Here is a 15,205-nt window from a genome sequence, read left to right as displayed (position 1 = left end):
TATTGTGACATACTGAAGAAGGGCATGATCCCCCCTTCAAAGACTGAGCTGCAGGGCAGTATTCCAACATAACAACCCCAAACACACCTTCAAGACGACCACTGCCTTGCTAAAGAAGCTGAGGGTAAAGGTGATGGACTGGCCAAGCATGTCTCCAAACCTAAACCCTATTAGGCATCTGTGGGGCATCCTCAAACAAAAGGTGGAGGAGCGCAAGGTCTCTAACATCCACCAGCTCCGTGATGTTGTCATGGAAGAGTGGAAGAGGACTCCAGTGGCAACCTGTGAAGCTCTGGTACCCAAGAGGATTAAGGCAGTGCTGGAAAATAATGGTGGCAACACAAAATATTGACACTTTGGGCCCAATTTGGACATTTTCACTTACAGTGTACTCACTTTTGTTAATACAGTATCTCACAAAAGTGAGTACACCCCTCACATTTTTGTAAATATTTTATTATATATTTTCATGTGACACCACTAAAGAAATTACACTTTTCTACAATGTAAAGTAGTGAGTTTACAGCTTGTAAACAGTGTAAATTTGCTGTCCCCTCAAAATAACTTAACACACAGCCATTAATGTCTAAACCGCTGGCAACAAAAGTAAGTACACCTCTAAGTGAAAATGTCCAAATTGGACCCAAAGTGTCAATATTTTGTGTGGCCACCATTATTTTCCAGCAATGCCGTAACCCTCTTGGGCATGGAGTTCACCAGAGCTAATGTCAGGGAAGTCGTCCGCAGAATACAGCTGATGGTCTCAGGCACACACCTGTGCGTAGGCGCCAACAAAGTGTTCACAGATCAGCGCATCAGTAAACGCGCATGCGCGCTCGCGTGCCTGTCATCAGAACTGACGCCAGACGGCCTATTTAAACACAGACTCAGTACTGGCTGGTTGCTGCTTTGTCTACAGCGTGTACCTGAAATCCTGTTACCTGTGCTGACTTCTGATTACCGTTTCGGCTTGTTCCTTGACTACTCTTCTGCCTGCTGTTTGTACCTGATCTGCCTACCTGTTGCCAAACCTGCCTGTGACCTGAATACTTTTCTGCCTGCTGTTTGTACCTGATCTGCCTACCCGTTGCCAAATCTGCCTGTAACTTGACTACGTTCCTGCCAGCTGTGATACCTGATCTGTCTGTCTGCTGCTGAGACCTGCCTGTGATCTAGCTGCGCACCTGTCTGCTACCAGTCTGGCTGCCCACCTGTGTGTTCCTGGCAATTACCTACACAGACTTCAGGACTTTTCCTAGGCACTCTTATTCCACTGTGCTGCAGCGCCAGCTGTCCCACTACCAGTGGCCCTTGAGCCAGAGTTATATGGGAGGCCTTCCTCTACACGTCAGGCTCGCCACCAGGTACGTGACAGCTTCACAGGTTGCCACTGGAGTCCTCTTCCACTCCTCCATGATGACATCACGGAGCCAGTGGATGTTAGAGACATTGCGCTCCTCCACCTTCCATTTGAGGATGCCCCACAGATGCTCAATAGGGTTTAGGTCTGGAGACATGCTTTGCCAGTCCATCACCTTTACCCTCAGCTTCTTTAGCAAGGCAGTGGTCATCTTGGAGGTGTGTTTGGGGTCGTTATCATGTTGGAATACTGCCCTGTGGCCCAGCCTCCGAAGGAAGGAGATCATGCTCTGCTTCAGTATGTCACAGTACATGTTGGCAATCATGGTTTCCTCAATGACCTGTAGCTCCCCAGTGTCGGCAGCACTCATGTAGCCCCAGACATGACACTCACACCACCATGCTTGACTGTAGGCAAGACACACTTGTCTTTGTACTCCTCACCTGGTTGCCGCCACACACGCTTGACACCATCTGAACCAAAAAAGTTTTCTTAGTTTCATCAGACCATAGGACATGGTTCCTGTAATCCATTTTCTTAGTCTGCTTGCCTTCAGCAAACTGTTTGCGGGCTTTCTTGTGCATCATCTTTAGAAGAGGCTTCCTTCTGGGATGACAGCCATGCAGACCAATTTAATGCAGTGTGCGACATATGGTATGAGCACTGACAGGCTGACCCCCACTCCTTCTATCTCTGTAGCAATGCTGGCAGCACTCATGCGTCTATTTCCCAAAGGCAACCTCTGGATATGACACTGAGCACGTGCACTCAACTTCTTTGGTCGACCATGGCGAGACCTGTTCTGAGTGGAACCTGTCCTGTTAAACCGCTGTATGGTCTTGGCCACCATGCTGCAGCTCAGTTTCAGGATCTTGGCAATCTTCTTATAGCCTAAGCCATCTTTATGTAGAGCAACAATTCTTTTTTTCAGATCCTCAGAGAGTTCTTTGCCATGAGGTGCCATGTTGAACTTCCAGTGACCAGTATGAGAGAGTGAGAGCGATAACACCAAATTTAACACACCTGATCCCCATTCACACCTGACACCTTGCAACACTAACGAGTCACATGACACCGAGGAGGGAAAATGGCTAATTGGGCCCAATTTGGACATTTTCACTTAGGGGGTGTACTCACTTTTGCTGCCAGTGGTTTAGACATTAATGGCTGTGTGTTGAGTTATTTTGAGGGGACAGCAAGTTTACACTGTTATACAAGCTGTACACTCACTACTTTACATTCTAGCAAAGTGTAATTTCTTCAGTGTTGTCACATGAAAAGATGTAATAAAATATTTACAAAAATGTGAGGGGTGTACTCACTGTTGTGAGATACTGTATGTGTGCACACTACGCTAATGAAAAACACCTATCTCTGCTGTCACTTAATATTCAAAAAACATGCAAATGAGGTGAAACAAACTTAAAGTTGGACTGTATTACCATATTGATTTGCATATGTTGGAGCATATATATTTTTTGGATATGCCATATGGACACTTTTCATTATCTTTGAGTGTTTTATGTTGATCATTTCACTGTGTTAATATTTAGGAATTTTGTAGATTCATTTAGTGCGCTACTGTGGAATCATTTGTCTCTCTCTCTTTTTTACATTGACATTGGTTTCACCTCATTTGCATACTCACTTTTGTTGCCAGTGGTTTAGACATTAATGGCTGTGTGTTGAGTTATACAGCAAATTTACACTGTTATACAAGCTGTACACTCACTACTTTACATTGTAGCAAAGTGTAATTTTTTCAGTGTTGTCACATGAAAAGATATAATAAAATACACATATACATAAATGTGGGGGGTGTACTCACTTTTGTGAGATACTGTATATATTTACACATTTTCCCATTGGGGCGGGATCAGCTGACCCAGGCTCCCAGTGGCTCGTATTTAGGCTGAGCCAGATGCCGGTCCAGGGTTCTGTGCGGATCCCTACCATATGGTTGCGATTTTTCAACAGCCTAGACCAGTTCTGTGATGTCAGCCAACAGTGGGCTTCAGCCCGCTGTCTGCTGAAAACGGATAACAGGAGTGCAGAACAAACTGCACTCCTGTGATACACAGGAGAAGTGCAGCCAAACAAGTTTTGGCTGTACTTCTCCTTTAATGAGAAATGTAGTCAAAGTGGGCAATGGTCTTCTGGCTGTTTACCCTGCAACCCACTTACACTCATCTTCCCTGTACTCCATTCCTCTGGAGCTCAAATCCTGTACAAGCTCCATTTAGGAGCATCCACAGGGTTGATGGTGACGTTCTCTTTGTCAGCTGACCATGTCTGGCCTAGAAACTTGCTGGTCAGGCTGCAACACTGCATGCTGGAAGGAGTTCACATGCTCTCCCATACCTAGAAGCACTAGGTATTTCAGATAGCTCCAATGGAGTGTCAGAAGAGCATGTTGAAGGAGAGTATAAATGGATTTGTGGGTAGGTGTTTAGGAGAGTATGTTACTTAGCCCTGAATGGCCATATTTTGAGGAAAGAATTGTTTTTAAAACAGCTAATGGAGCAGATTATGTAGATACTACTATGTTTCTGGCTTGGGGAATGAAAAGGTTCATTTTGGAAAGACCATCAATGGTGGGGCTGTAATGGTAACAAAATCTACATGTAATTCCCCATGACTGTCTAATTATACATATTAAGCTAACCTTTAAATATATTATTAAATTAGCTCTTATAATATCTCCTATGGCAAAAGGGGTAACATTTTATCAGACTGGCACATTTAAAGTGAAAACAGAAGATCCCAGTTTGCCGCAGCCACACAAAATCTTAATTTTTTACACAGCAGGGACTCTTCAATAAAAGGTAATTAAGAGAAAATGTGCTTTTATATCCTCAAGAGAAGAACTTGTTACACTACAGTGCTTTATGCAGATTTTTAAAGGTAGAAAAGAAATCTGGAATAACAGCAGTATAAGCGTTAGAAGAGGCCCAGGAGAAAGACAAACACTCTGCAGTATTATTGTTACATGAGATGCAGCAAGATGCAGGTACCAGAGCGAGGCATGCCAAGTGTATTTATTTGTGCGCAATCATCTACTGGATATATCCAAGGAGCCAGATTTTGTCTCTCACACTCCCCATAGAAAAGAATAGGGCCATGCCTAATGCTGCACAACCTTTCCAAAGAAAGCATCCTTACTGGGTCTTCATTGTCCTGCACACGCACACTGCGTTCACATGTTCTCCTAGGGGGGAAAGCCATGTTCTACAGGACCACTAGAGGTTGCCAAAAAGACAGTTCTCTATAGGAAAGAATAGGGTTACACCTATGGACCTAGCGAGGATGCTTTCTGAAGTGAATGTAAGGAATTTACTAATGCAGACTTGTAAAGTTACATAAAAGTACACTTTCATGTGGCGATTATTCTTCATGAGTCCTGCTGAATTTCTTAGTAGGTAGGCACTGCTGTCTATGGCCAGGTCCAGCACAGGAAATTCTGGAAAATGCCAAAGGACATAAACAGCCTGCTGGACACTGGCAACTTTTCTCAGCATACAATACGGTGCAAATGTTTTAGGCAGGTGTGAAAAATGCTGTAAATTAAGAATGCTTTCAGAAATAGAAGAGTTAATAGTTTATTTTTATAAATGAACAAAATGGAAAGTAATTGAACAGAAGAGAAATTAAAATCAAATCAATATTTGGTTTGACTACCCTTTGCCCTAATTCTTTAATGGAAAACTTGCACACAGTTTTTGAAGGAACTCGGCAGGTAGGTTGTTCCAAACATCTTGGAGAACTAACCACAGATCTTCTGTGGATGTAGGCTGCCTCAAATCCTGTCTCTTCATGTAATCCCAGACAGACTCAATGATGCTGAGATCTGGATCTCCTTGTTCTTTATGCTGAAGATAGTTCTTAAAAGAGAAGTATAGGAAATTTTTTTTCCATATTCATACTTACCTAGGTGGATGCAGCATCAGTCCGATGGTTGTCAGTTCAGGCACCTGGCGGATCCAGACTCTGTGGTTGGGATGACGCGGGGCCTGGACTGACATTGGTGACATCAACAGGAGTGGACTTCAGCCCGCACAGGAAGTCACAGGAGTGCAAAACATATTGCCATTCATAGGAGAAGTCCCGCCAATTGAGCTTTGGCTTTAATGACATTGGTGGTATGTTTGGGGTTGTTGTCCTGCTGCAGAATAAATTTGGGGCCAGTCACTCACCTCCCTGATAGTATGGCATAATGGATAAATATCTGCCTGTATTTCTCAGCATTAAGGACACCATTAATACTGACCAAATCTCTAACTCGATTTGCTGAAATGCAGCCCCAAACTTGCAAGGAACCTCTACTATGTTTCACAGTTGCCTGCATGCACTTATTATTGTTCCGCTCTCCAGTTCTTTGGTGAACAAACTGCCTCCTGCTCCAGCCATTTTTGACTCAACAGTTCAGAGCACTTGCTGCCATTTTCTAAACCACGGTTCCTATGTTTCCGTGCATAGCGGAGTCACTTAGCCTTGTTTCCACTTGGGAGGCTATTTGGCAGCAATTTTTCCATGAGGACCACTTCTGGCCAGACTTCTCCGGACAGTAGATGGGTGTACTTGGGTCTCACTGGTTTCCAACAGTCCTGTGCTGATGTCTTTGCTGGACATCTTCCGATGTAGAAGGGAAGTAACCATGATGCATCTTTCATCTGCTGCATTAAGTTTCCTTGGCCGACCACTGCGTCTATGGTCCTCTATATTGCCAGTTTCTTTGTACTTCTTCAATAGAGCCTGAACAGTACACCGTGAAACCCCAGACTGCTTTGAAACCTTGTGCCTGGGAGAGTACTTGCTGAGCAGTATAACTACCTTGTGTTGCTGTGCTCACTCTTCCCATGATGTATGAACTGTGACATAAAACCTACACAACCTCAGGTTGGTAGCAGAGTTTGGTTAATCTTCAACCAGCTTTAACCCCTTGGTGCTGGCTCCCATCGGCCCTTTAAGGTCTTTAGAATGCCAGGTGGCAGGGCGGGGCTTATGGCCATGTGACCACCGTGATTGGCTGTCACCAGCCACTGTGCTGAGCGCTCGCTCTCGGTACAGCTCTATTGGTGCTAATGCACGCAATGCCCGGCCGCTGAGAGTCTGTATATTTATGTACGCTGGGCGCCAACAGGTTAAGCCTCCTACACAGCTGTTTCTGTTCAAGTTAATGACTGTATTTCAACCTACATATGACATTGATGATCATTAGCACCTGTTTGGTGTAATTGGTAATTATACACCTGACCCTAATCCTACAAAATCAATAACTTTGTGCACGTGTACAAAGTGTGTAAGTGTAAGAATTGATGCTGGTTTGAAGCCAAAGGGTAGTCACATCAAATATTGATTTGCTTCTTCTGTTCGCTCACTTTGCATTTTGTAAACTGAAAAAAATAGACAATTAAATATATATATTTTTGAAAACATTCTTACTTTACAGCATTTCCTCACACCAGCCTAAAACTTTTGCACAGTACCGTACGTCTGAGGTCCACCAATGTATTTCCAAATCTTCTAGGGCAAGTGGGAAAGTTGTAATATTGTACTAGAAGAGCACTTATACTTTAAATTAGGTTTTAATGAACATATACACATTTTAGACAAATGCAAATTAGATAGCAGGCTTTCCTTAAAATATAAATGAAGTTTTTGAAATCTCTGCGCAATAATGTCACCACACTTTAAAATAACAGCGAGAGAACAGGGAAATAATAAATAACAGGCAGAGAAAAGTAGGTCTTGGCAGATGAACAAGTCAGATGAGGTTTAAAAATGACATTTTGATGAGAGGCAGTTGATATGCATACAGAGTACTGTAATATCATTACCTAATTAATATGAAATTATGCTTCTAAACTCTAACATTTTCTTTCAGCATTTCAAACATCCCTGAGTGATGAGAGCAAGCTATAAACGAGTTTTCACTACACATTAATAATGTAAAGACACTGGAATGCACATATAAGTTTTCACTTTGTGATAGATATTGCAGTGGTATATACAGAGTAATGGTCAGAGGCTTAGAGGTTATTTGGTCCTGTTCTCATTCCAAGGGCAGTGGGAGGGCATTGATAGACGTCAATATGATTAACATAATTGGTTTATATCAATGTTCTTCTAAGGGAAAAAAATACCTTTTAGACAGTTGTGCACTTTCAATTTTATGGCAACACTATGGAGAAGAAGGAGGTAGGCCCAAGGAGAATTGCTGCCCGCCTATACTTTCAACCAGGAAATCTAGGGGTTTTTTTTTAGCATGCACAATGCGCTGGTTGGGAAAAGTGCAGCGGTCTTGCAGGACTGAAGATCAGACACCACTGAGATGCCACAGAGCACACTTCCATTTAAGCTCTATATCAGGTTATCAGATCTGTAAACAATGAATTTTGATTGCCTCACTTTTCACATCCTCTTTGCTCTTTGTACTGTCTTATTAAAGTAGACTGGTAGTAACTCTGTGGAAACGTCTATAAGTTAAATGTGACATGAAGGCACCTTTAGCGTCCTTCCAGAATACCTTGGGATTTCCAAAATACTCAGCACTCGTTGTGCAAATACCAATTTTAGCTCATGAGGTTATGCTCTAGCCCAGTGATCCAAACCTTGGCACCCCAGATGTTTTGGAACTACATTTCCCATGATGCTCATGCCCCTCCTATTATGGTTACTGACCAATATTGAGGTGCAGGAGAGAAAGGGCTAGAGCAGTGATGGCAAACTTTGGCACCCCAGATGTTTTGGAACTATAGTTCCCACTACACTGCATTGCTGTGTAGTGGGAACTGTAGTTCCAAAACATCTGGGGTGCCAAGGTTTGCCATCATTTCTCTAGCCTTTTCTCTCCTGCACCTCAATATTGGTCAGTAACCATAATAAAAGGGTCCCCTGACCAATAGGGATTTGAGTGGATGAAGCTTGACTTTAGGAACTGATGTTGATATTTGTATAGGTGAAAAAAATATAAAGCCAAATATTTTGCAGTTGGCAAAAAAACAATAGACTACAATAGATTGTAAACTGATATGTACACAAGTCTTTGCCGCGCTAATAATTGATGCAATAAATCATTGTGAAAACAATGAAAAAGAAAGCCAAAAAAATGTATAAGTCCCAAAATAAGTCCAATATGGTGAAGTAGTCTAATGTGAAGAAATCAAATTAAAAAGAATATAAAAGTCCCAATTCCATCTAAGATAGGTGCACCCATGCCCCCGTTGATGTCAATTGTGACAAAATGCGTAAAGCGGAGCTTACGTTTGTGACATCACCATGCACGCCTAAACCAGAATATTTGTTAAAGCTAATCCCGGGACCAGTAATTCTATTCTATTTAAGCGCCTATTCATGTTGTTAATCTTGTCAGTTGCTAGCTTCTTTTTTATTTAATAAATTGGTAAACCGACAGTTTTACACAATGCGGCCCTCCACCCACCCACCCACCCCCCCGTTCTGTTTTTTTTGTATGTTATGATGGAGCACCCAATGTTGTTGCCTGGGAGACTGCAGTGACCATTGGTTATGGAGAGAGAGGAGAGGAGAGAGAAGAGAAAGGTTCCCATCACAGATGATACATTAGTTGACAGAGCTTTCTTGACTTTTTAAACAAAGGGTCCTCATGTTCCGGTAAGAGTCCAACTGTCTTAGGGTGGATGTACACTTGGGTGTCCCACATTTTAGATTGGAACGTTTTCCGTACATCTGATTTTCTCACCTATCTTGGATGAAATTTATATTAGACTTCTTCATCATAATGGATTTATTTTGGGACTTTTATTATACATTTTTTGGTTTTCTTTTTCATTCTTTTCAGGACGATGTATTGCATTAATTATTGGTGCGGCAAAGAAAATATGTAAAGCCCTGTCATGTTTGATTTCTGAATCCCACTGAGGACATTGCCCGTCACTTTCTGTCCATTAGACACAGCAGGAATTGAGAGTAAAGCTGGGTACATAAGGATCGTAATTTGTCCGGTACAGCAAATTTTGATCTGTGTGCAGCCCTCTATGTTCAACAGAAGCTGATCGTTAGAACGGCTTCTGTTGAACACACTTGCTAGGAAATCTTCTTCAATCAGTGGCTTGTAACCAGATGCAGTGCTGATCAGTGGATTCAGTGGATTCTCACATTGGGAAGAATCATTTAGCGGAGAGGATTCCTGCATCTACATCGCTTGTGTGGATGGGGGAATCTGTTCATTTTTGTTTAGACTGAGATGGGGGAGAGTGACTACCAAGAACTGAAGAGAGAGGAGCCAGCTAGCAAGTGACTGGAGATGGGGAAGGGCCCAGCACACTGATATCAACCAAGGATGGACATATGGGACTGCAATGTACACAGATGGGGAAAGTACTTCCGCCGCTGTGTGTGACATCAGACACTGCCTACCCGCTTACTAATTAGACACTCCCTCGCTATGAGCAAGAAGGAGAAGAAGGAAGGCATCATAAAAAAGTACTAAACGTTTTTTTATTTGTTTTACAGAGCTAAATGCGATTTTGGTAACAAACAAAATTTCCTATATTAAGCTGGCCATACATGGCTCACAATTTGAACAATTCCAGCTGTATCGTCCATAATGTGTGCCATGGGTGATCCTGTTGTCACCACCTGGCTGGGTTGGAGAATTATTTCCTGGGTGTAAAATTATTGACCGAACAGTGACATCAGATGCAGTCACTGTTCAGGCACTCATGTAGCCATGACTGTTGCAGCCAGCGGCGGCCAGTCCATAAGGGGTGCCACCCAGCTAATCTCCATGTGCCGGCCCCTAAACTCCATGCCAGGCGCTGGAAGCATAGATTTCTACAAGCTTTTTTTTTTTTTTTTTGAAGCACATGATTAGAGCCTGGGGCTCTAATTGGCCTCAAAAAGTTTGGGCTCGGAGCAATGTGCCCCGAGCCCACCCACTTGTGACATTAGCGAATCAATATTCGCTATTGTCTTCTGGCTTCTCCTCCCGGCCAATCAGGACAGGAAGTGGGTCTTAAGACCAGATTGGCCGGGAAGAGAAGCTTAGGAAGCTGCGACCTGGATAGGGTAAGTTCAGACCTGGGGGGGGAGTTGTCCCCCCCCCCCCTCAAAAAATGGAGCATCAGCCGCCACTGGCTGCAGCTGTCTGAATCCAATAGCTGGTAGTGGAGATTCCTCCATCCACAGCGTTTAGCATGAATTTATTGATTTACTATGAAATCTATGTGTATGGCTAGCTTATCAATGTGTTTATGTGTCTTGTGCTTCATGGCTACCAATGCGCAACTCAATGTAAAAACTCGTACCTCTAAGTCCTTGCGGTGTACCTCTGCTCTCAGCTTATTATCTAATTACAGGTACACTTTAAATAAGCTTGTGTTTCTTTTAGGTGTTTTTCAGCCTTCCCACCACATTGATGCCTTCTCTTCTCTGCATTCCCCATGCCGTTTTTTCTTTGCAACCCAGAAATGATGACTGATGAATGCAGGGTACAGCACACACTCTGCAGGCGCAGTCTGCTGCCAGGCTTAAAAGGAGCACTTAGATTTCTGCCCATCCACCAAAACCATAAAGCCTCTGAATTGGGAGCTGTTACCTGTCAGATAAATACAGTTAATAAAACAAATGACCGAGCTGCAAGGGCTGCACAACGGCTGTGGATATCCATTTAATTCTCCCCGGCTCCAGTAAATCAGAGAATTTAATTTAAACAACACCTAGGAACTCTCAGGATCTGCTGGGTTTAATTATCATGCAGGGCTCCAGTAATAGCATCAATTTTTTTTTATTCATTGCTTGGCGTTCAGGGGAAGCTGGTGGCCCAGAAAGGAAGATTCATGCTGTGTACATTAAAGCTGGCTCCCGAGTATGTGTTAGGTGACGGCGTGGCTTTGACTTACCAAGGGGAGGTCCATGAGTCATTAGGATGTCGATGCCCTCTGGGATAAGGTTCCACTTGTCAAGTAAAGATTGGCCTCTGGGAAGATTAAATCCCCATCCGTTAAACCACGGTGTCCTAGAGGAAAGAAGAGCATTTTATCAGCGTTGTGCCATTCCACGATCATTTGTCATGTCGCCGCAATGTTGCCACACACAGCAATGCAGAATATTCCAAGGGTTTTGTTTTGAACAAAGGTTGTAAAGGTAACAGATTTAGAGGGTTTCTAAAGATTAGCTGTATGGACAGAGATGTGTGTTATGCTCATTGGTAAACATTTTTTCCACACCTGTCCATCACCGGCTTCAAATCCTGCCAGCGCTGCCACTGGCAATGCTGCATTGTAATAATCACACAGCGACAGAAGGCCGAGGCAGCAAAAAAGAGACTGAGGGCTATGGAAAGATGCAACTTGAAATGACATCAACAGTGAGCTGCAACCTGTTTATTCTGCTCAGAGCACTAATTTTGGGTCATCATTGTAAATTTTGCCTAGAAGCAATTTAATGTTATTTATGCAATTTACTGGCTTGCCATGCCCTATTTTCATGATTATGGTTCCTATTAAGAATTTTAGATGCTCTCTTTAAAGGCTGTTTGTAAGTCTTGCTGTGCAATCAGCATTCTTGCTGAACAACCACTATAAGCAAAAAAAAAAGAAACAAATCCAAATACAAAGTATATGGTTTTTAATAGCATGCTAAAAGAAGAACTCTTACCAGGAGTTAGACATTTTGGAGTTGATTTACTAAAGGCAAATAGACTGTGCATTTTGTAAAGCGCAGTTGCACTCTGCAAGTTGCAGTTGCTCCAGAGCTTAGTAAATGAGCAGAAGCGCTGCTGACTTCCATCATCCAATCATATGCAAGCAAAAATACTGTTTTTTTTTCCTTGCACATGATTGGGTTTTCTTTCCAAAGTAAAACTTTACCTCATTTACAAAGCTCTGGAGCAACTACACTTGAAGAGTTCAACTGCGCTTTGCAAAGTGCACAGTCTATTTGCCTTTAGTAAATCAACCCCGTTAAATCTTCCAGGAGACCCTATGCACAAAGCATGCATCCTCATTAAAGTGATACTAAACACACTGGGGCTTATTTACTAAAGGCAAATCCACTTTGCACTGCACTTGCAGTGCACGTGGAAGTTCAGTCGCTGTAGATCTGAGAGGGACATGCAAGGAAAATAAAAAACAGCATTTTAGCTTACACATGATTGGATGATAAAATCAGCAGAGCTTCCCCTCATTTCAGATCTTCCCCTCAGATCTACAGCGACTGCACTTGTAGTGCAAAGTGGATTTGCCTTTCGTAAATAACCCCCAATGTTTCATTTTTATTGTCTCTTCTATTTCTGTATATGGATGATTGTGCTGTGATTATTTTAATAAAAAACAAAACAAAAAAACATCTAAGCACCCTGTTCCTAATTTGATATACAGTAGAAACTTGGATTACGAGCATAATCCGTTCCAGGAGAATGCTTGTAATCCAAGGCACTCGCATATCAAAGCGAGTTTCCCCATAGAAGTCAATGGAAATGAAGATAATTCCTTCTGCAGTGACTTCTATTGCATGTAATACCGCATGTGACCAGAGGTGGGGGGGGCCGCCAGAGAGCCTCAGAAATACTCCGGGACAGCTCTGCTGAACTCGGAAAGCCTCGGAAAGGCTCAGAAACACTCGGGAACGTGTTTCAGAGTATTTCCAAGTGATTCTGAGTATTTCCGAATGGCTCTTTCCGAGTGTCACCGGCGCCCCCGCACCTCTGGCCAAATGCGATACTGCACACCCCATTAGCTTGAATTCTGCTAGTTTTGTGAGACAACACTCGCAAACCGAGTCAGAATGAAAAAAAAAAGTTGCTCGTCTTTCAAAACGCTTGTTAACCAAGGTTCCACTGTACTTGTTGATATATGTCACAAGACCCACATCTTTTCCAGCCTGTCTGCAGGGAAACATAAGCAGGAGGAGCTTCTAGTCCTCTGCTGCTGGTCACATATTCAAAATAAAAAAAACAGCCTTTGGAATACAGAGTAAAAATAAATAATATCAACAATAAACTGTTTTAAATTGTCATACAAATATTTTTATTTTTGTCATACAAATATATATTTAAAATCAAATCTTTATTATTTTTTGGCAATAACATGGCGTGTCGCACCCCTCCAGCCTGTGTCTTAGAGTAAGAGGGAGGTGAAGCCTCCATCAATATACATGTAATATCCTGCCCCCATTGTATTAAGCTGGTTAGTGGGCATGGAGGAGGAGGGAAGGAGTGGGCTGTCATTTATCACTGTGTATAAGCCCACATGTGTGACTCTATACTCACATGGGCTGCTCAGAGGTAATAGAGAGGAAATGCTCAGCATATAAACTCACTGAAAACTGAGCATGTGCAAAGCTGCCAACACTGTTTTGCAAAATCCATAGCTGAATTGGGAACTTGGATAGAAGGGGGAGATAAAGAACAGCAAGATCAACCAGGTCTTTTGCAGAATACAGAAAACAAATCTCATAGTGACTGAGTGAATAGGAACAGTGTGTAATACAGCTTTTTTTTATAGTCTTGTTGTATTGGTGGTTAGGTGGCTGAAGCCACGAGGGCGACCTAGACCATACAATCACATCTCTACAGTTTATTTGCACCAGATATCGGTCTTGGCTAAGAAACCTTTAATTATTTCACACGGTCTTGGTGTGTTTCCTGTAGCCATACGGCGCCTCCTTCCCTGCACTGGGCAGACGGCATTGTCGGTGGCAAGCAGGGGTCATATTGGCATGGCAGTTATATCAATAGTGGTCTTCAAACCCCTGAAGAAGCCCCAAGCGGTGAAACATGTCGGGAACACATACTACAATATTACTGTCTATGTAAACACACCATTGGATCATGTAAATGACGTGTTGGATTTTAACCCGTTTGATTTTAATGATGTACAAATAAAAAATGAATTTTTTTTACTATAAAATGTTCTTCTGTTACCACTATGGCACCGGCAAAATCCCACTAAAATCTTTTGCTCTGTGAGCTTTTTTTTTATAGTTTTTTTTTATGATGTGGGTTTAATGACACTTTAAAATCGGTGCTGTAGTTTGGGAATTAAATACAGTTTTCATTACTGACAGTGTTGGCTGTAGCTCCACCCTAGGCTGAACCCCAAATACTGGGCATTCCTATAGGGAGGTTCAAGCAGCACTGAAGCCACATCCCCCTGACAGTTCTGCAGCTCTCTGTGTTCTGTTTAATATTAATATGTCTGTTTTACTATTTTTTCTTTCTCAGACTTGCATAGAAGAATATGTTTTCTTGTTTGCCTTAGAAACAGACAATGTTTCACACTCTCTCAGCCTTTTATTTGTACAAATGGAGCAAAGGGGGCATAGGGATGCGATGCACAGCAATGAGGGGTTGCAGATGTTCAGTTTGCAGCATTCAAAGAAAATGGGGGCTGTGCAGGCTCTGTGTTCTTCGTGTCTGCACCACCCCCTCTTCCCCTATGTACAGCCTGCCAGAAGCCCATCTTCTTCAGCTAGCATTGTCAGACAGCGGTGGGCAATGGGAGGGGCTAGTAATCTAACAAGGCTGCTTAGGAACCACAGCACCAAATTAAACAAGGACAAGTGCTATATGCACAGGTTCTGGTTGAGATCTTAAAAATTGGGTAGTGTCGCAGCCAGAATAGTATATGAAATAAAAGCAAGAGTCCATCAAAATAGTCCTTTTTAGCTTGCAGCTCTATGTAAAGGAAAAACAGTCCACTGTGTCAGGGCCAGCCTTGTAAGGGAAGTAGAAGCAATCTCCAAACATGCAGAAAAGAAAAGAAAAACAGGCACCTCTTAGCGTAGACTGTAAGCATTTAATGTAGATATAAGCACAATAAAAACTCACATAGAGGTATTAGTAAACAGGCACATGTTGATCCA

At 42.6% G+C, this 15,205-nt stretch overlaps 1 protein-coding gene across 3 annotated transcripts in view; it reads right to left on the bottom strand.

The window, feature by feature from the left end:
- The window catches only part of MPPED2 (metallophosphoesterase domain containing 2), a 313,479-nt gene that overhangs the window by 17,257 nt on the left and 281,017 nt on the right, over positions 1-15,205 (bottom strand). For all 3 annotated transcript variants that reach the window (XM_073604524.1, XM_073604523.1, XM_073604525.1), the window contains exon 5: positions 11,242-11,357. In XM_073604524.1, coding sequence (XP_073460625.1) covers positions 11,242-11,357 — 116 coding nt within the window. The remainder of the gene's footprint in view (positions 1-11,241; positions 11,358-15,205) is intronic.

Source organism: Aquarana catesbeiana, linkage group LG11 (genome assembly GCF_042186555.1).
Source record: "Aquarana catesbeiana isolate 2022-GZ linkage group LG11, ASM4218655v1, whole genome shotgun sequence".
NCBI classification, from domain to species: Eukaryota; Metazoa; Chordata; class Amphibia; order Anura; family Ranidae; genus Aquarana; species Aquarana catesbeiana.
The sequence above is the reverse complement of the archived record's forward strand: the minus strand, read 5'-3'. Positions and strand labels throughout refer to the sequence as shown.